General features: G+C 42.0%; 1 protein-coding gene and 1 long non-coding RNA gene across 5 annotated transcripts in view; one reads left to right on the top strand and one right to left on the bottom strand.

The window, feature by feature from the left end:
- The window catches only part of LOC309378258, a 44,271-nt gene extending 27,088 nt beyond the window's left edge, over positions 1-17,183 (bottom strand). Inside the window, exons 1-2 of the long non-coding RNA XR_014171962.1 lie at positions 17,079-17,183; positions 6,784-6,939 (exon numbers count right to left, since the gene is read on the bottom strand). This is a non-coding gene — a long non-coding RNA (uncharacterized lncRNA). The remainder of the gene's footprint in view (positions 1-6,783; positions 6,940-17,078) is intronic.
- The window catches only part of SPMIP2 (sperm microtubule inner protein 2), a 36,404-nt gene that overhangs the window by 1,596 nt on the left and 13,534 nt on the right, over positions 1-21,274 (top strand). For all 4 annotated transcript variants that reach the window (XM_081926233.1, XM_081926234.1, XM_081926231.1 and 1 more), the window contains exons 2-4: positions 2,892-3,115; positions 6,376-6,434; positions 19,904-20,018. In XM_081926233.1, coding sequence (XP_081782359.1) covers positions 2,892-3,115; positions 6,376-6,434; positions 19,904-20,018 — 398 coding nt within the window. The remainder of the gene's footprint in view (positions 1-2,891; positions 3,116-6,375; positions 6,435-19,903; positions 20,019-21,274) is intronic.

Genomic DNA, 21,274 nt, shown 5'->3' with positions numbered 1-21,274 from the left:
TAGTTTCTATAACTTTTGGTGCCAGTTCAATAGAACTCAGGCCCAACGCTACTTTTTTCCTTCATCATAACTCCTAAGCCCCTGCTCTCATCTTCCTGAAATTTTGCAGGCTACTTTCCCAGGGGAACCTTTACAATATATGCCATGTTCATACTAAAAGAATTGACCACAAAACCACAATAAACAAGGTGATTCCTTTTAACTTCCTTCCTCCCTAAAATCAACTTTAGTAGTGCAGAAATCTCTCTGAACATATTAGTCTAAAATTTGGCAGGCTTTAATTTTTCAGGAGGGGTTACTGTTTTTGCAAATTCCATCCACTTCTGCTGAAAAGGAAACAAAATTCTGGAATGAGATCCTCCTGAAGGAAGAAAGGAGAGGATGTTCTCTACATGATTAGAGGTACCTTTAAAATATTACATTATGCATTTATTTTTTAAGGAGCCATGCATTTATTTCAAAAAACATTTCTTCTTTCTCTATCAGGGGTTTCCCATTCACTTCAGTGCAAGGGATATTCCTTCTTTCAGATAGTTATATTTGTTTCCATTTTCAAATGAATCTTAAACAAAAAAAATCTTTGTGATTTTAAGGGACGACCTGCTGGTTCTCTCTACTGCCTTCCTTTTCATCTCACCACCTGTTCTTCATCATCTTTATTTTCTCTTATATTTTGAAGTGAGTTAACTTAACTTTGTGTAAAGTATGCTGGGTAAGATTTAGGGTTGCTGCGGCTGAATCCAGTGGGACTTTTTCTTGTGCTGGAAAGCATAAGATTGTGTTGCATCTCCAAGGGGCTGAGAACTGATTGAAGCTGTAGCCTCTTTTTTCTATAAGGGAAAGTATCAATTTCCCCTTTTAGCTTTCTGTTCTCTAATTCATATGCATTCTCAGGGAACTCCTCTTTGCTTCTACATTTTGCTGCAGACCCTCCTTCCTTCTTTTTAAGGGGACAAGTTTGCCTCACACTTTGCTAGACAACTCTGGTGGCCCTCACAGTTTAGAATATTGATGGGATACTTGTGATCGTTCAGATGTTTCTGGACTACAACTCGCATATTCTCTGACAAGTGGCCATGCTGGCAGAGATTGGGGGGGAGTTTGAGTCCAACAAAATCCAGAGGGTCACTGGTTCCTCAACCCAAGCCTTCCCCCTACCACATCAGGGCCTCTAAGACCCCTCTGTTAGTGTGGTGTGAACTTGGGTGTGTAGTCTACAATGACAGGGTAAAGGAGCTCTGTGCTTTTGGTTCTCATTTTTATTACCCCACAGTTTTGGAAAGAGTCATGAGAACACCTCACCATGCTCCCCTGACATCTATGTGTTTAGCAGATATCAGAAGGAGTTGTACCCAGATGTAGCTGGGTAGAATTCATCCACACAAAGTGTGGAGCCCTAGATGGTAGCCAACAAATTATAAGAAGATGCAAGAGAAACATTTAAAGCATAACAGTCCTCTGCATGTTTACTTGGAAGTAAATCCCATGCCACTTCCTCACAGGTGAGTGTGCATAGGCATAGCTGTCAACTTTCCCCCCTTTTTTAAGGGAAATTCCCTTATTCCGAATACGATTCATCACAAGAAAAGGGAAAAGTTGACAGCTATGTTCATAGGACTGTAACCTTAAATAGGATAAGACAAAGAAACCAGGTTACAGATTTGGGTCTCTCCATGGGAGAGACTACACTTAAGCAGGGCAGGGTAGAGAGAAAAAGAAGGAAAGAGCAGAACATACTATAGTTCTTATTTTATCATTTTAGTTGGTTTTGAATCTATGTATCTCTCAGTGCCTTAGGAACTCAGTGCCTATAAGTATTGTTAATATACTATTAATTCACAGGGAGCATACATATGGTTGGAATAAAGAGCCTCAAATCCTACACGGGTGCACTTTTTAACATTCAACAAAGGGATTCCCATTTAATGCATTTTGCAATCATACATCGTATGAAAGATCCCATTCCCCAAAGACAACCTTCTCATTCTTCTGAACATAATCTCTAAAAGTAACAGTAGCCTGTCATCATCATAATCCTTAACACAATAAAGGCGGGATACTTTTGCTTACTATAGGCAGTGGCATGGTACTACTATAAATATTTGTCAAATCAATCTCAAACACACAATTTCAGCCTGACTGGAGAGGAGTTCAAGCTTTATTTTGAAAGAGTTGAACACAATTTAATCACTCCTCTACTCTAGCTAAACATTCAGGACATTGAAGTGCCAAAGAAATGAGTAACAGAATTTACTTTATAACTCACTGGATGTTTTTGTAATTATGTCATACTTCATTTTTTTCTTTCAAACAGGGCCGCACAAGGATTACTTTAACATAAAGGGTTATAGGCACCATGCATTGAGTTGAGTTTAGTACAATAGGACAGTCCATGCAAACGTTTATCCCATGCAGAAATGAAAATGAGGAGGTGGAGGAACCAATAGCACAGCCAATGGTCTATTCCCAGTCTCCGTGTATTAACGCATTGTAGGCACACAACCCTATGCATGAAGCATACCTTCATAAAATAGGAACGCTATGCACATTTGGGGGCAAGCACATAGAATCTGGACAGTTGTCCAGCATTTGCTTCTATATGGCATTGCTGGCATCTTTCCCTTCGCCACCCTATCATGCTGCTATTGCTCACAGCTTTCCAAGGTCTATATAGAGGGTGGCACAAGCACATTCAAAGAGGTAGAAGGTCTGCACTGGAAGAAATGCAGAATCTAAAGGATTTGAGTTAGCAGTCAAAAAAGAAAACAACTCGCAACCGTTTTTAAATACTGAAATGCGTTTAGAGTCAGGATGGGTGTAGCAAATCTAAGATTAGGTACCCCATCTTTGCCTTCGTATAACCATATTTTAAAATACTTTCTATTCTCAAGGCCCAGATGGTTTGCGTAATCACAGATCAAGGCTTCCGGAAACTACGCTTTATATCGGAGGAGCAACTGCGCCAGTAGAGGGCACTAGTGAAGCTGCTTACCTGTGGAGACCTGCACCAAGGAATCCTCCTCCATGGTACCACAGGTGTTGCTATGTAGGAGAAATTGGCTGGGGAGTAGGAGAGTTTCATTCTCTGCCCCAGAAAAACGGCCAGCAGTTAATGGTAACTAAACTCTTTATTATTTCAGAATGCCCTCTTATGCTACAGTAGCTGAGGGATAGCTGGCACAGTGCCCTCCAGATGTTTTGGATGGCAGCTTCCATTATCTCTGATCAGTGGCAATGCTGCTGGGGCTGCTGGGAGTTGCAGTCCACAACTGCAAGGCACCTCATTGGCTACCCCTGGAGCAGTGTCTAGAGACTTATGCTGCATAATTGTAGTGTTTTAGCTAAACAGATTTCCTCATGACCAAATAACACGGTGATGTTTCTACACAAAAAGACCACACACAATCATTGCTATGATGGGCAAAATAAATCAGCCTGATGTGACAGTTCATCAGTATTGCTAAAGCTTAACTTGTGTGTAAAGTATATATCATCTACCCAGCCTCACCCAGCATTAGTTCAGTGGAAGATGCTGTTGTGTAACATTAAGCATGATGTCAGGATATTGTGGGGTGGGAGCCCCCCCTCTCAGTCACCCATAGACCAAGTTTGACCAGTAGGCAGGGCTGCCTTCCTGTCAGCCACCTGGTGTCACATTGACACCAGGCTACCAATTTTCCTATGTCGAAATCAAATTGTGGCAGCAAAAGCATAACACTTTGCAAGCAATGGCGACCACCAAGGTATCCTGAATCCCTGGCCTACCTGGCAGCAAGTCAGTATATCAAGTCCCAAATCCGGGATCAATCCATGTGTCCAAAGTCCCATAGAGATCCTGGAGTATCCAAGCTAACAACCAACAACATGGGCAGATGCAACACTTCAGCTCTGCTTCCCCCTTTTGTACTTTGCATGCTGATTACAGCATGTGGGCTTGATGAGGCATGTGACCCCCACCTGTTCCTAACCTACTCCAGCTGAGGCATCACACACCTCCTCCCAGAGTTAGCAAGCCTTACCTGGCCAGCTAGTGAGCTGAGCTGTGGGCCCTTGCCTGCCTCAGACTCCCTGCCTGCTGCTGCTCCCTATGCCTCAGAGTCTGTGTTCATGGAGAGTGAACACATGTTCTGGCTCTGGTGATGAGTCCTGCTGCTCTGGTTCCTGTGCAATGACCCCCAACCCCTCGCCATCCTCCATCACCCTGTGAGTATTTCCTTTGCCATCCCCTGCTTGCTCTGGTGTGTCCCAGTCCTGGCAACACCCCTCACCGGGATCCACTTCCCATTGTCCTGCCAGTTCATGACACAAGGCCTCTTGCCACGATGCAGGGCTTTGCTGGCACTGTTGCTCTGCCTGCCAAACCCACTTTTGGCCCAACCACGTCTTTACCTCCCCATTATCTGACATCATATATGGCATTAGGTATACGGCAGGATTGCCTGGTTTTCCTGAAATGGCCTCGCAAACCAAATCGGAAGGTCAGGCAGGTCAAGTTATGCACGTGGGCTGGAGGTTCCCCCTTGCCAGGATATACAACAGGGAGCAAACACTTTTAAAAATGTAGGCTGCAATCATACAACCATTTACCTGGGAGCAACTCAATGAGGCTTACTTCCAAGTAGACATGCATATTGCACAGTCAGCCCATATCAGCTGAAAGTATAGTTGAAATGCATAAATTTAAAACTAGACAGAATTTCAGAATTCCAATTCCCTATGGTGGATTTCAACCCTTTTCAAATTCTAGTTTTGCTTTCTTTTTCTTTTTAATGAATAATAACAATGAAAAATAATAATAACAACCTCAGAATTAGGAAAATATCATTTGAAGTTTGCAAGAAACTTCTGGAAGAAATAGCATTGAAAATGTTTCTATGTCAAATGTTTCTGCGCCAAATGCTGTCCTATCCTGAAGGCTTTTTAGGGTTTATTCCCTCAGCCTAATGCTGCAATAGCATAATTACTGCAGGATGGCAAGAAAACTTGGCATAGCCATCACCGAATGTGTTAGGATATTGTAAAAAAATGGTATGGGTAGGGTAGGTGGACTCTGTTACTGAACCAGGAATCTGATACATGCTTGTTAATCTAGATAATATCTAGAAATTATCTAGCAGACATGTACTATTCCCGACAATTTCCACTGTATTGAGTGGTACTGGACACAATCCTCAAAAAAAATGATAAGCTTAGAAGCATGCCCTTAAGATACAATGGCTACTCTTTGATAATTCAAATAAGAGAATTAATTTCATGGTTGACTGTCTCAAACATAGGAAGCAGCCTTAACTCCAAATCAGAAAGTTGGTCCATCCAGCTAAGTATTGTCTACACTGGCTGGCAGCAGTACTCTAGGGTTTCAGGTAGGGGATAGAACCTTCATGCCAAGCAGGACAGTGCCATATAGGGCTGTGAGATAGATGATATAGATAGATAGATAGATAGATAGATAGATAGATAGATAGATAGATAGATAGATGTCATGCTATCTTTTCAACCAAATTCTTCTTCCGGTTTTGAAGCTGCTAGCAGAAAAAATTAAAGAAATGCCTAAGAGATTATAACTGTATTTTTGGACTTACAATTGATGAGAATTTGATGGCATCATCATGGTTTTAAAAGGGAGAGAGAGATTGTGAATTAAAATGTAGATTGTTTTTATTCAATGATCCATATTTTGTCATAATTCTTGCATAGCTCTGTAATGCCCTGTTCCTCATATCTCAAGATAAAAAAAACCATTGATCACTTCTATGTAAATTTCACATGGGTCAACATTGTTAAAGAAGGGTGCAGCTTAGAGACTGGGAACCTGTGGTTCAGCAGATGTGGCTGTACTCCAAAACCAGTCAATCCCAGACAACATGGCCACTAGGGATGATGGGAGTCCAACAGCCTATGGAGGACCATAAGTTGCCCACTCCTGGTTTAAGCATAACAGCCAAAGCCATGACACAATATCAATATCAGAAATGGGAGGATAGGAGATGTATAACCCTTCCAATATAATATGCTTGCTGAGGCTGGTGGGATTTGGAGTTCCAGAACATCTGGAGGGCCACAGGTTCCTGGTCTATAACCCTACAAAAAGGGCAGGGTTTATGGCCCTTTATCTCACACCCTGGGAATCCTGTGTACCACAGGTGCCCATGGCATACTCTGCAACTAGAATCACTATATTGATCCCCAGTTAGCCCTGGGTCCCTGTGATATGTATACAATATATGTACTCAGGCAGATTTGTTTTGCTTTTGATTACTGTGTAACGTATCTGCAAATATCAGAATATGGAAAGTGCCCCCCTCCCATAGACAAAATGGCTTACTAGAGTGTAAACATGCATTGTAAGCATAATAATTTGTTTCTTTTTGACAGCATGAACGATTTCCTCCAGCTGAAGAGTTTGAAATAGTGGCTCGATACAGAAATCCCAGGTAGGGTTATTTGAAGGCTGCTGTGGGGGTTTTTTTTAATTGATCTATAAACAATTTCTTTTTACTCTCCTGTACAGACTAACCTACCGTAGAAGTGATGGGCAAGATATAAGTAGTACTGTCCATATTATTCACTTTGAATGGAATGGCTTAAATAATTACATCTTGTTATGACTCAGTGATGCTAAGTGGCCTTCCAATGTGATGACAATATCTGCAAGTAGGAAGGGCTTTACAATTAATGTTATGCTGAGCAGCTTAAATTACAGTTGGCTAGAAAGAATTCAGCAAATACTGCCCACATGAAACACTCTGTGTATATTAACCAGATGAGAACAGAGATACTTGCCTTCTCGGTTTTCCAGTTTGGCTGCCCACTGTCAAGGCTTAAATATGTTCATGTGCTCAGCTGTGTTGCAGGGGAGAGGAAGGAGACAGATGCCAAGCGCCATTTATTTTGGTGCCAAAACAAGCCAAGATCATCACCAGCAACCAAAATCCTTTCCTAAGGAGAAATTAAATATTGCTCAAAGATCCATCTCAAATCACCTGGGGGGGAGGGTGAATCCTTTTCTCATAAAACCAAGCAGTCGACACCTCTGATCCTGTGCCTCCCCTCCTTTCCCAACTCATTTGAAGTTAAGCAAGAACCTGACTCCCCCAAACTCCGAAGGATATGTATAGGTTCTATATTTATTTATGCTTTAATTCCTCCTGGAGTAGCAGTCAATCATAAACACACACATACACATAACCAAATACGTTTTCATATCTGAAGCAGGATGGCAAATATATTATTATTATTCACAATGAGACTATGCACCAGCTCTGGCTGCAATATTGTGAAGTTCATAAATCCTACTAAAGTGGAAGCAAAATTGTCTGTCGCACATTCCTCCTTCCTTGAGTACTGACTGAGTTCCAGGGCCAGTACTGCAGCAAATCTGCAGGTTGCATTTAGAACGACAACTTCTTACTTGCTTTGCTAAACTGCCAAGCATATTCTGGGTATATTAGAACATGCATGCAATTGCTTCTGATACAAGATGACAGTAGCTCAGAAAGATTCCATGAGTGAGGCTGGGCCTCAGTGGAAGCAGGCATACCACTGGGAGAACAACATGAGTCCTGACTGTGTGTCATACTTGCAAGCTTTGCTGGCTGCTGTTACTACACCAATTCGTTTGCATCTCCAGCAGTGGAAATTGCTGAAACAAATAAGAATCAGCACTCTAATTGTGCGCGCACACACCCTTTCTTCTCTCAACATGCACATTTCCTCCCTAGATGGATCAGATAATAGCCAGTACCTGAGTTCAGAAACCCTCCTGCCAATAATTTTGGATGGCATAGGAGTAGGTGCATGCCTCTCTCCTCTGTCATATACCTAAGGTAATGGGGGTTCTTTATGTGGGTTGGGGTGATAGCTCAGAGCTGGTGTGGTGTAGTAGTTAGAGTGTCATGACAGGGAGAGGCGGATAAGTACTCTTCCTGTGACTCACTCCTTGTTGTGTCTGGGCTGTATAGCCTCATCTTAAAATCTTGGCTATATGTAACAGCAGCATCTCTGTGATTTTTTAAAAAAACTTAATATGATCCATGTATGGTTCTGTTATTGATTGCATGGTTATATTTGTACAAATGTTGATCATAAATCAATTTTAAAAATTTTTTAAGTGTGTCAATCAAGGACCTAGGAGACCAGGCTTCAAATCCCCACTCAGTTATGAAGTCTCAGTGGGCCAGACTCTGTCTCTCAGTGTAACCTACCTCCCAGGGTTGCTCTGAGGATAAAAGGAGGCAATCCATGCATGCCACTTTGAGTTCCTTGGAGGAAAGGTCAGATACTTAAAAAATGTAACAGGCAAACATGTTGCATGCAGGAGACCCCCAAGGTTCTTTTTTCTGCAGCTAAAGTTAAAGGGCTTTCAGGTAGCTGGGGTGGATACAGAAAGGCTTCTGCTGGAGATGTTGGACAGCACATCAAACCAGACAATGCTGGTTAAAATGGAGCAAGGTCCTGACTTTGCGAAAGGCGCCTTCATGTTTGTGATTCTTTCTTTTCCAAGAAATAAAAATTAGGAGACGAGGGTTCACGAACTGGTACACTGCACCGACTGCCTACTTGACAGGATGTGGGAGAGGGGAAGAGGTACCCATTTTACCACCTCACAGATTGGAATATGGGCAAAAACTTAGGAGCTCAGTTAAGTCCATGGCTAGTCTTAATACTAAAAGTCACAGTGGATTTAAAAGGTAGCTACAGAGATGCATACAATCAGTGAATGGAATGCTTCCCAGATTGAGATTCTGGCTTGGCACATAGTTTAAGATCCTGGCTAGTAAATTGACATTAAATCACAGTTGTCCATTTTGGGCATACTGGGGAAAAGCAACTTAGGATAACTGGGATTGACACACCATTGGGGAAGGGAGTAGGTGAGTGAAACTCATTCCCCAATTCTAAGCTATGGTTTAATTAGCTGGGAAGCATACGTATGAGCAGAGCCAATGTTAATTAAATTAATATCTCAAAACAGAGCACAACCCTTTAGAAAAATAATGATGTTTATGCCAACAGCACAAAGCACTGATAACCATTTTCAGTGAAATGCTACTGAAGACACTTTGTCCTCAGTTCTATAATAAGCTGTGGGAAACATTTCTGGATGATCATATTCCCAGAAAATTAGCCTCCTCTATCATATACCCAACTTAAATGTGAGCAACAGCCTGCCTAGTTATTCTAAAATGTTTGGTTTTGCAATGTATATGTATTTTAAAAGATAAATCAGTGTAGTGGTCTAGTTATTGCTACTGAGTTGACAATTGCTATTTTTACATTAGCACAGCAGACATGGATCTTACACCTTTTCTCAGAGCTCCTAAAGCATTTGTTGCTTGCACTATGCTTTTGGCATTCACTATGAGGGAATTCCTATGCTCTCTTCAGACTGAAACCATGAAAACCAGCACTTCCTTTTTGAGGTTCAACTTCCTCAGAAAGCAACTAGTGACCATAACAGAGCATTAAAAAACAAAACAAAAACCAACAGCAAGTGAAAATACATATGCAGTAGTGGATTTCTGTGGAATGTTCCAGGGTACTGTGGAGCATTCTGTGACTTTTCCAATAGAGTCACAGTAGTGACTCCTGTCTGGGACCCTCTTCGTATCTTGTTCCTCCTGATGTATTTAATTGCGGGTTGCCTGTACCAAATGTTCATGCTCTGAGCCATGTTTTACCCATGACTTGGCGATCTGAGGGAAGAGGGGTGTAGTAATGCTCACCAAGTGCCAGAGACCAATGGCCAGCCCCTAAAGTATAAAACCGCCATGTGATAAATGTTTGTAAAATTTGTCTGCACAGTGGTATACCTTGGAAGTTGAACGGAATCCATTCCGGAAGTCCGTTTGACTTCCAAAGTGTTTGGAAACCAAGGCATGGCTTCCGATTGGCTGCAGGAAGGTCCTGTAGCCAATCAGAAGCTGCGGAAACACCGTCTGATGTTTGGCTTCCAAATAATGTTCGCAAACTGGACCACTCACTTCTGGGTTTGTGGTGTTTGGGAGCCAAAGCGGGCAAGTACCAAGGCGTTTGACAACCAAGGTACCACTGTATATGGGTAGTTGCCTTTTTCCAAGGCAGACCTCTGGTTCATCTAGTTCCGTATGAACAACACGGTCTTGCAGCAGCACTCCAGGGTGTCAGCCAAGAGTCTTTCCCTCATCTTTTAACTGGTGATACTGGTGACTGAACCTGAGACCTTTTGCAAGCAAAGTGTGTGTTGTGTCACTGAACTATAGCCCCTCCCATGCAGGTATGGGCTCATGCTCATAATTTTCTCCTCAGTTTTTACACACATTGCTCAGCTGGACTGGAATCCTATTTCCGGCTCTTCTCCCACCAAAACCACAGTGTGTACATTTAAGGTCATATGTAATTCCCGAGCTTCTGGAAACTAAAGCTCATCAAGCCATGATGGGAAATGAAAGGCACATGCCTTTATCAAAACTAAGCATTCCTGTTGAAACACACAAGAGCGCGGGTGGTGACACAATTTTGCCCTTTTGAAAATAGCACACACCAGAAAGGAATGTAATCTGAACCTGTAGTTAAACTAGCACAGATGTTACTGGTAACATGTTAAATATATTATTACTACTACTATATTATTTCTGATCAAATGTGAAATTTGGTCCACTTCTGGATTCCCCACAAGACATAATATTTTCCTAGTTGGATTAGGTAAATTACGGAACTGAAGTCAAGTTCTGAATGTTTTTCAGCTGGCAACATGACTATTTTTGTTACAGTCCTCACAGAGAGAGAACTCCACAACAGTTTCTCACACCCATATAGTATTTTTTCATATTTCAATTGACATATCTTATGACTGACTTCTCAGTTTGTGTTTCAGTTCTTGTTAGCTCCACCCTTGGGCTGCTATTACACTTTTCTTTCTTTTTTTGCAGTTCCTACCATCCCTTTGTTGTTTTGTTAGGGAATACTTTGTGTATTCCACAGAGTGAGCAAATCAGGTGGGTGGGATGGGATTTCCAAGTAATTCATATTAAGGACAAAAGATATCAGCTGCTTGTTTTTATTTCCCATTGAGTTTGCCAATTCATCTTTTCAAAACAAAGAAGCTTTTTTTCCAAACTATAATATGTATACATCTCTTATAACTACTGTTCCTTTGTGTAACCTGAGTGCAAGTACACATGCAGTTTCCGTGTTTGCAGAGGTTGTTCTACAAGGTTGGGAGAAAAGGCTATATTCAGACCACGGGGTTTTGATGCCACTTTGCACTTCATGAATTACCAAGAGTTCTCAATTTGTCTAGATTTGGTTTCTGAACTTGGGTCACATCCCACACTTAAAGCACAGGGGCTCCCCGCACCCAAGAATCATGGAAACATTAGTTTACCCCTCACAGAGATACAGCACCCTTAACAAACTACAGTTCCCAGGATTTTTGAGGAGGAAGCTACTTGTTTGGATGTGTACCTGGCCAGTCTGCATATGGCAGGATAAGAGTCAGGGCAAGTCTCTATAACCATGTTAGAATTGTTCTCATGCATTCACCCTCTTTTCTGTAGGGAACAGCAGGTTTAAGGGAGGGTATGGGGCTGCATGGGCTGGCTCAGCCTCCAGACACTGAAATGCACAGGTGGGCAGCATGGGCAAAGCCAGGATTTTTGTAAGGCACAGCAGGCTTTTGTTAGGGTAGGGGGGCATAACCCTGGTTAGGTAAAGATAAAGGGACCCCTGACCATCAGGTCCAGTCGTGGCCGACTCTGGGGTTGCGGCGCTCATCTCGCTTTATTGGCCGAGGGAGCCGGTGTACAGCTTCCGGGTCATGTGGCCAGCATGACTAAGCCACTTCTGGCAAACCAGAGCAGCGCATGGAAATATCATTTACCTTCCCGCCAGAGTGGTACCTATTTATCTACTTGCACTTTGACGTGCTTTTGAACTGCTAGGTTGGCAGGAGCAGGGACCAAGCAACGGGAGCTCACCCCGTCATGGGGATTCAAACCACCGACCATCTGATCGGCAAGTCCTAGGCTCTGTGGTTTAACCCACAGCGCCACCCGCATCCCTAACCTTGGTTAGTTAAGTATTTTTATGGATTTTTTTTATTGATTTAGAGGGGCAGCTGCCCGCCTCCTTGGCTATGCCCATGGTGGGCAGCTTGAGAAAGGGCTCTCCACATAACTGATGTACACAGGTAGAACTCCTCCACTGGAGGGCCGCGATCCTGATTGGTCCAGAGTCTCTCCCTGTCTAGAGAGCCCTCTTCCATGTCATCTGAATGTATGGAAGGCATGGCCATGACAGACACCAGCAGTGCAGGTGGGGCTAGCCTGTGCAATCTCATGGCCTCTCCTATCTTGTGTGTGTGTACGTGCCATGTAAGCTTTATTTGAGTGAAGAGGGAAATGCTCTATTTACAACAGGTGGAGTATGTGAAAGTAGCACTTCCTGACATTTCTAGACTGAAGATTCTCTGCTTCAAATTCTAACAGCGCGTAGATGAGATAAACGTGTGTTGCACTGCATTTACTGTGGCCATGCTGCCCTGTTGGTAGAGTAGGTTTCATCTCATCCAGCTTTGATCAGACAGAAGTCACTAACATTTAAAAAATGCTATGAAAAAAGGTAGATAAACCAGAGGAGAGCTAAGAATAACTGACATTTCTCTTATCCATTTTTGTTTCTTTTCAAGAACTAGATCTAGTGTTAGGGGTTCTCTCTCTCTCTCTCTCTCTCTCTCTCTCTCTCTCTCTCTCTCTCACACACACACACACACACACTCTTTGTAGTTGTGCATATGTCTTCATTTGCATAGGCACACTGCAAATGATGGGATTACTGTATGTAAGAAATACTACATTATTTTTTCCAGTACTTTTTATGTTTTGCCTGTCCACTTCTGGCATGGTACTGATCATCAGATCAGGAATGACCACAGAGCCTGTTCAAGTAAAAATACACAAATGCACTGAGCAAAGATCCATACAGTGGTACCTCGGGTTACAAACGCTTCAGGTTACAAACACTTCGGGTTACAAACTCCACTAACCCGGAAGTAGTACTTTGGGTTGAGAACTTTACCTCAGGATGAGAACGGAAATTGCGTAGTGGCGGTGTGTTGGCAGTGGGAGGTCCCATTAGCGAAAGCACGCCTCTAGTTAAAAACAGTTTCAGGTTATGAACGGACCTCTGGAACGAATTAAGATCGTAACCCGAGGTACCACTGTACCGACTTCACAACCTTATGTTAACAGCATGGGACTATTTTAAACTTTCCTGCTTCCTGGGCAGTTCAAAGTGAATTAAATTGCAGTGCTATTTTTAGAACCATGCTTACATCTTCCCTATTAAATAATTTGGGTTTACTATTGCCAACAGGCTATAAAGCAGGCTGAGGAACTGAATACAATAGGCTGGATCCTTAATTCCTCCATCCCAGCAGGTCCATTTTGACAAAGTGGGCAGCCCTGCCCTCCTCCCAAGGTTAAAAGGGGCTTGCTCTCTATAGCCGATCAGCAGGTACAGCAAACCACGTTGAAACTCATCTGTAGGCTCAGTTTGGATTGATTTATCTCCTCTGCACATACTGTCTGCTTGAGACCCCACAACCTGAAGGCAGACCTCTTTCCATAGAAGTCTACTAGGCAATAAGAGAGGGGGCTTTTCAGCAATGCCCCCACCGCCTGAGGAATGCTCTTCCAAGGAGGCCTGCTTGGTGTCCACTATACACACTTTTTGTGCCACCTTTTATTCCAGGCCTTTTAGTCAGCGTTTTAAACCATGGGTAGGCAAACTAAGGCCTGGGGGCTGGATCCAGCCCAATTGCCTTCTAAATCCGGCCTGCAGACAGTCCAGGAATCAGCATGTTTTTACATGAGTAGAATGTGTGCTTTTATTTAAAATGCATCTCTGGGTTATTTGTGGGGCATAGGAATTCATCCCCCCCCAAAAAATATAGTCTGCCCCCCACAAGGTCTGAGGGACAGTGGACTGGCCCCCTGCTGAAAAAGTTTGCTGACACCTGTAAATTAAACCATCTTTTATCAACCATTATTTTAATATTGTTCCCTGGGATTGTTTTATCTGAGCAGGATTTTTATTTACACATGTGTCTATGCTTGCAAGATGGATTCTGTTGTTAATTGTTGACTTGTGTAGTTTAGTCATGTTTTATATTTGGTACAGTACTTGTTATATTGTATGCTGTTTATTGGTTTTAAACTGTAAGTCACTTACAGGCTTTTCTCCATGGGCAACCCAAATTTAGTAAATAGCAGCAGTTCATTATATATATATATTAATATGGCAGATGGTATTCGTGAGCAATGCATGCAATTAGGCAAATCTTTAAAGAGAACTGATTGCAGAAATTTATTTATTAAATTTAAATCCCACCATCCCTCCCAAAGGATCCCATGGCAAAATGTTGAAGTAGTGTTTTGTTTTGTTTTTAAAAAGAAATTCTTCTAACCCCTGCAAGTCTTTGAGTTCTTAAACTGCGCTGTGACATATTGAGACTGACTGGGTGGAGAAATTTGTTGTTTTGCTTCCTGCATGTATGGATAACCAGATGGATGAGGGTTGGGTGTTGTTGTTAGGCTGTTGTTTTTTGGCATTCTGCTAAACAGAGTGGCATGTGATGTGTTACTCCATCTTTCAATGTGTGAGCTTTTCATCCACATTAATTCATTATTGTAAAATTGCTGTCAGAATGTGTTACTGCATTTCATGTTTTGAACAGCTTAAGAAGAGGCAATGAGACAAATAGAACGTTCTGTTTTCCTTCTGCAAATGGGCTGAATAGTACACGTAGTACACTCCCATTTAGAAGCACATTTAGGGGCAGATTTGTACCTTCCCTTTCATCACTCACTGAGATTGAAATCTTGCACATAGGCTTCTTTACTACAGACAGGCTTCAAAGTGTGGGCAGTGCCTGGCAATATGCCCAGTGCCCAATGCTGAAGATGGGATTCCACACCTGACCAAGCACATGAAGCTGTTGATGGTTTGCACTTGAATCAGGATTGAAAACCAGGATCAGACTGCAGTATGCAATCCTGGTTTGAGCAGAACCATGGCTTCTGCTAACCACGATCAGAAGCATTCGATCTCAAAATGAGCAAACACAAAAGCTTGAAGTTCATGCTTGCTTGGAATGCCAAAAAACAAAACAAAACACATGGTTTGGTTTACATCTGAATAGCTCCAGGGTCAAATGACACATGGTACTGAATAGGTGGCTTTAAAAGGAAAACTGCAAATAGAAGCAAGAGCTGAGAGCATGAAGGGGGGGGGACGTAACACTTTCCCTCGCATCTCAGACCTACCAGCTATAAGCCCCTACATCCAGGTGCTATTGAACGTTTCATGGTGGAAGGGAGTTTATATTTATTATGGGAGGAAAGCTTTGATGGGCGATTTTTCAGTGGGACTGCGGTGGGCAAAGGAGGATTAATTCTCACTTCTCATACACCACAGTCCTGATCATGCTCCTGTGCCTATAGTAAAATTAATTGCCATAGTTTAACAAGCAAATAGTGTGCCCTTCTGCCCTTCAACATTGTTTCCATTTCATGGAATACCTACACAGGTAAGTGCTTTTCAGAGGCAACAACCTTTGTCGCCTTTCATGTTCCCAAAAGCCACCAAAAGAGCAAAGCTGCTCTAAAGTTACAAAAGATGGCAATTAATTGTCACAGACTACAGTGCTAACAGCATTGATGTAATTAAGGTAAAATAGAAAAGAACTATGGTGTTTGTTAACAATAAAAAACAGCTGCCTTTGCTACTTCCGTAACACTGGCAGAACTTTTTGTTTCATTTTGTAACACACACACACACACACACACACACTTCCTACAGCACTATAAAAGGCTACAAAACAGGCAGGAAATTGAAACATTCAGAGGAATGTCCTCAGGAAATACGATTGCTGTGAATATGTTAACACAGCCACTTAATATAGGCCTATCTTAAAAAGTTTTTTTGCCATAATTACTATTTACCTCCCTTTGCATGTGCATTATGGAGATATCCCAACTCCACCAGTGGCAAGGACAGTACAGGAATGTCTCCATGCTGCGTTTATTAGTCATGTAAACACAGAGTAGCTATTTTCAGTTTCCCCTGGCAGAACAAGCCACCTGGAGTTTATAGGAATCATTAATGCTGTTAGTAGAACATCAGTAGTAATTAAAGTCCTTTCCAAGCAGGACTTAGCAATAAATATGAAGTTTTTTTTTTATCTCCCAACCCTTGTAATGCCAGAACCAGATAATGAAATATGCAAGCGTAACAGTTGTGATTATCTACTTCTATTGCAGCGAGTTAAGGAGCAGCAATGAAGAAAAATGAAAAGCAGTTGCCAGTCCATTAACTTCTCTGACCATGACAGGATTTTTACCTAGGAGTCCCTGGTGCAGAGGCCTTATTTCCCCCACCCAACCCCCAACCCTTTTGGGAAGCTGCTTTGAAGAGGAAAATAGGATTTGCTTAGGTTGCATTACCTCAGAGTAATTTGAAGCCCAGCTGGAATCTGTAAGTAGCAATCAGCATTGTGCCTGTGACATCACCATGGCACTGAGACATCCCTTCTCTACAAACAACCGCCCACCCCAGTCTAGGGCAGTGTAAATGTCATTTGTCAGCGTAGGAAGTCATTAACACAGACGCACGCCACAAAAGTGCAACCTTAGCTTTTGCAGACGATCCGTACCTGAGTGCAAGGTCGGGCTTCTCCGATGCAAAGAAAAATAAAATGCATACACAGAATGCCAATCCCCACCCCTAATAAGTCCCATTAAACATCTCGTTAAATGATAATTATCTTTAGTCAGCATCATACTGGGGCATGGTGTGCTCTCCCTTCATTCCCCTCCTTCAGAAGTAGGACGAAGATTAGCTGCAGGAGATAAATGTCTTCAATATACACCCCACTTATACATGGCTTATTTTTAATACCTAACAAGCCTCGGAAAGCTATAAGTCCCCCAAACCTTCGCTAGTATTTTGCTCTGAAGATTCACCAGTTGGATTTAAGGCAAATGAGAGTCAGTTTCTACTGAATAATTATTTCTTACCATGTCCTGAGGGGTTATTACCTCATGCTCTTTCCTACATATAATGTTCACCAGGGCTGGCCCAAGACGTTTTGGCACCTGAGGCGAACCACAAAATGACATTTCCTCCCCTTAGCAGGGAAGAAAGGGTGAGTGAAGAGCAATATCAGGAACGGGAAGGAACAAAGATCTACACCAGGAACAAGGGTGGGAACAAGAGACCATTAGCGCCTCCTATTTGCTAAGAGGCCGCTGTGGCAGCACCGGCCTTGTGAGGGTCAGATCTGGCTTCTAAGGAGAATGCTGCAGCTGGTGCCACATTCCTTGGAGGCCGGATCTGCGGCCCGTGGATTCAACCCCCTGAGACAGTCACCTCACCTTGCCTCAGACATGGGCCAGCCCTGATCTTCACATTACGTTTACTTCAAATGTGTAGTGGTGGTTTCTTTCTTTGTTTTTGTTTAAAAAGCAAATAGTATATGCAGGGAGGGGGTTTGATAATTATGGAGATTGGAGCGCATGAGTAAAGGAAATTTAATTTTTTTGTCCCTTGCTGCAGTCATGAGGAAAATCCTCCTTTGAAGCTGATATTTGTGAGGGTAGGACAGAACCCCTCATTGCTCAGTATTCATATTCCATCCAAAGGATTATTTTTTGTTTTTGCTGTTTATTAAATTTGTATACTGTATATTTAATTTGTTTATTAAATTTGTATACTGCCCTATTACCATAGATCTCAGGGTGGTTTACAACATAAAATAAAAATATAAAAAGATGAAATACATAATAAAAATAAAGACAACCCAAAAAACTGCATGAAATAGTGACTCCATCCCTGGTTTAAATAGCTTTTATTACCCCATTCAACACCTATTTTTTTCTAGTGTGTATTACAATTCATCCCAAATGATAACCATAGTTCAATGGTGATGAAAATGTTAGGCTGTAACAGCTTTTAACCAGGGGGAGTTTTTACATTTCCTTATGAGGACTTCTATATCAGCATATGTACAATTTCATAATAGGTAACTAATATACCTATTTACAGTCATAAATCTACAATTCTGTTTGTGAAATTATCTGTCACACATTCAAGTCCAAGGGGCTTGCACCAAAAAACTTATTGGAAAAGGTGAGTTTTGAGGAGGGGTTTTTAGGAAGGAAGAGCAGTCAGCTCAAAGAGGTATTCTAGGAGACAGTTCCTGACTTAACAGTAGGAGAGAATGCATGGAGTCATTTCAGGCCCAGGCAAAGGTTTCAGCACCTGAGAATCATAAAGGCATGCTTCTAGTCTTTAAAACTGGAAATGTACCCCTGAAAGTGAGTGAAGCCTAGTTAAAATTTCTTAAGAAATAAAGGAGTGACGTACAGCAGAAACTGAATGCGGAAATAGACACAAACCTCCTTAATTTACATAAATGTCTACACGTTGCAAATTTTCATTTTTTCTTGGCACATTGTAAACTGCAGGATGCACATATTGATAATGAGCAGAACTGTCTGGAACAGAGGATATCAGTTGTGGGCACCTTCCATGCTATCAGTATTACCTTCCTTAATAATAAAGAGTGTGGTCAAAATTTACCACATGCTTTGATTGAAATTGGGTAGGGCCACTGCTGTGCTTTGGCCCCTGCGGGAAGGCAGTTCCAGTCCCTCGAGTCAGTCAGCAGGCCATCCCTGGAATAGACACAGAGGTCTTTTAATAACTGGAGATCTTGTAACAATAGACGTAATGGACAAAAAGTATATTGCTCCATAGCCCTAACACCATGCCATTGCATCCCGTAGCACAAATACAATATAAACATCGCACAGGCCTAGAGGAACATTTCCACTGAATTTACTTCATGAAGTGGCTAAAAGAGAGTGCCATTATGCCATTAGACCAGTTTGTTAGCTAGCGGGACTATTCTGAAAAGGCAGAATTAGTGCTTTTGTTCTTTATTAAGGGGTTTTAAGAAAATGACCCTAGGACACTCTTCAAACCTTTTACAGTTTCCACAGCCTTCTTTGAAGGCATGTATGTAAGCTAAAACTAATTCTCTCAGGGAATATTCTTGAAACAAAAAAAATTCCTTCCAGTAGCACCTTAAAGACCAACTAAGTTAGTTCTTGGTATGAGCTTCGTGTGCATGCACACTTCTTCAGATACACTGTGTATCTGAAGAAGTGTGCATGCACACGAAAGCTCATACCAAGAACTAACTTAGTTGGTCTTTAAGGTGCTACTGGAAGGAATTTTTTTTGTTTTGACTATGGCAGACCAACACGGCTACCTATCTGTAACTGGAATATTCTTGAACACTAGTATTTCTCATTAGAGTCAGGGATGGCAAGAGGCCTGTTTGGGACAGAATATGTGAACCTTCAGCTTTAACCTGGTATAATATGCCAAATGTCTGGGAGACATTCTCACACACTTCTGGCCTCTTTCCGCTCATCTGTGACATGATCTGATGTGCTGGCTTTCCACTGCTTCGAAATGGAGGGTGGGAAGGTTTTTATCACCCCAAGTCCATTGCTACCAGGCAGCACTGCTGTTAATGGCATCTAAAAGGAAAACAAATTACACTAGGCAGTGGTTTGAATTGGTGAGATTTCTGTCCCCCGACAGTGCTCAGTTTGTGTGGTGAGAATTGGAATTCATTTTTAAAAGGTGAGGCAAACTTGACAGGGCAAATGTTAAAAGAGGCATTAAGGAATAAAACCACCCTCCCTTGACCCAGATGTCAACATTGTACCATGCAGTTTCAGTATCTATATTTTTATTTAACTATATTTTCTACCCAGCAGCATTGTACCATGTCAAAAGGTTTCTAGCATGTTCTTTCTTGTGTACTGACATCATTTTTTCTGAATTGTAGTTTGAGGATGTATCCTGCCCCTGATCCACAATACTTGGGTTGGGCAGACGACCCAAATTATCATCCTCCTATGATGACCTTGGATGGATCAGAAACATCACCTCATCAAATGGAGGTAAGGTTGGTTACAGGTTTCTTCTCTTATTATATAGGGAGTTCTACAAGTAGCACAAATGCCTAAAACCATTCAATTAAAAATAACCAGATGGAGGTCAAGGGATGCATCACAACAAGATCTGAAATCAACCAGACTTACTCCTGTGTAAATATGCATAGGACTCCACTATTGTTGTTGTTGGCATCCTTCTTGTCTCAAGAGACAATGGAGTGAGCCTCCAAGGGTGAAGTCAAACCGCTGTATTAGCAGCACCAAAGTGATCTCCCCAGGGCACAAGCCTGGGCAGCGTGTATGGAGGTGCTGGACTGCCCAGACAACAAGACCCCCTCACTATCCAAAGAAAAGTAGAGCAATATGTTTGGCATCAACTTGGCTGCAGCAGTTGCCACAAGGAGGCATAAAAGGCGCCATTCAACAGTCTTAGGGACTCCACTCTGGATTTGTGTAGCATTTATTCCTTAGCCTTTTCTTCTCCCCAAAGATATCCCACAAGTGTCACATTTAAATGCATCCTGCTTAAATTAGTTACTATATTACAGGACTGCCTATTTATTCTTGGTACAGGAACTTCTTGTTAGCGTCAGCATAGAGGACTCCCCCCGTCTAAAGGACTTTTGGCAGATTGTTGTAACACTGAATGCAAGAAATCCAATTTAGCTGAGATTACATTTATTTTTAAAGACTTGACAGGCAGTCTCTCCTAAGCTTCCTTGTACTGTCTTGACCTTGATGAATTCCTGGCTATATGCAATTCATTACCTTCAGCTAGCTCTTATAAGACCACTTCCTCAGTCCTGAGACTCAGCAAGAGAGGCAAGTGCCTATGACTTGACATGTTTTACAGGGTAGTTTGCCAGCATGCAGATTACCAACATGTGGTAATTAAGCTAATTTTGTGTGGTACTAGAAGTAGGTCAATGCTTTGTACTTTGCATGCTTGCCAATCCAATCAGCCATCAGGCCCTCCCCCACCAACACACACAACCATTCCATTTTGCATATTTTAGTTCCACTCAGTCAATCTTCTTTCATGGATAAAAGTAAACACGCATTAATAGCTAAAAACCTGATCCCACTCAAGACCTCTTTTATTTATTTATTTGAATTTCTGAGCTTAAACTGAAATTCTTGCAAGTAGTTGCTTTTATGTGAACTAAGACTGACAATCAGGACATTTCTATTTTGATTGTCTCTCGTTGTGTTTAAAATAACCTCGTGTTTGAAAAGCAAGGAAGGGGTCATTGCATAAATTA

This window comes from Podarcis melisellensis, assembly GCF_964234715.1.
Source record: "Podarcis melisellensis genome assembly, chromosome: 9".
In the NCBI taxonomy this organism is placed as follows: Eukaryota; Metazoa; Chordata; class Lepidosauria; order Squamata; family Lacertidae; genus Podarcis; species Podarcis melisellensis.
Note: the sequence above shows the minus strand (reverse complement) of the source record. Positions and strands in the feature narration are given on the sequence as shown.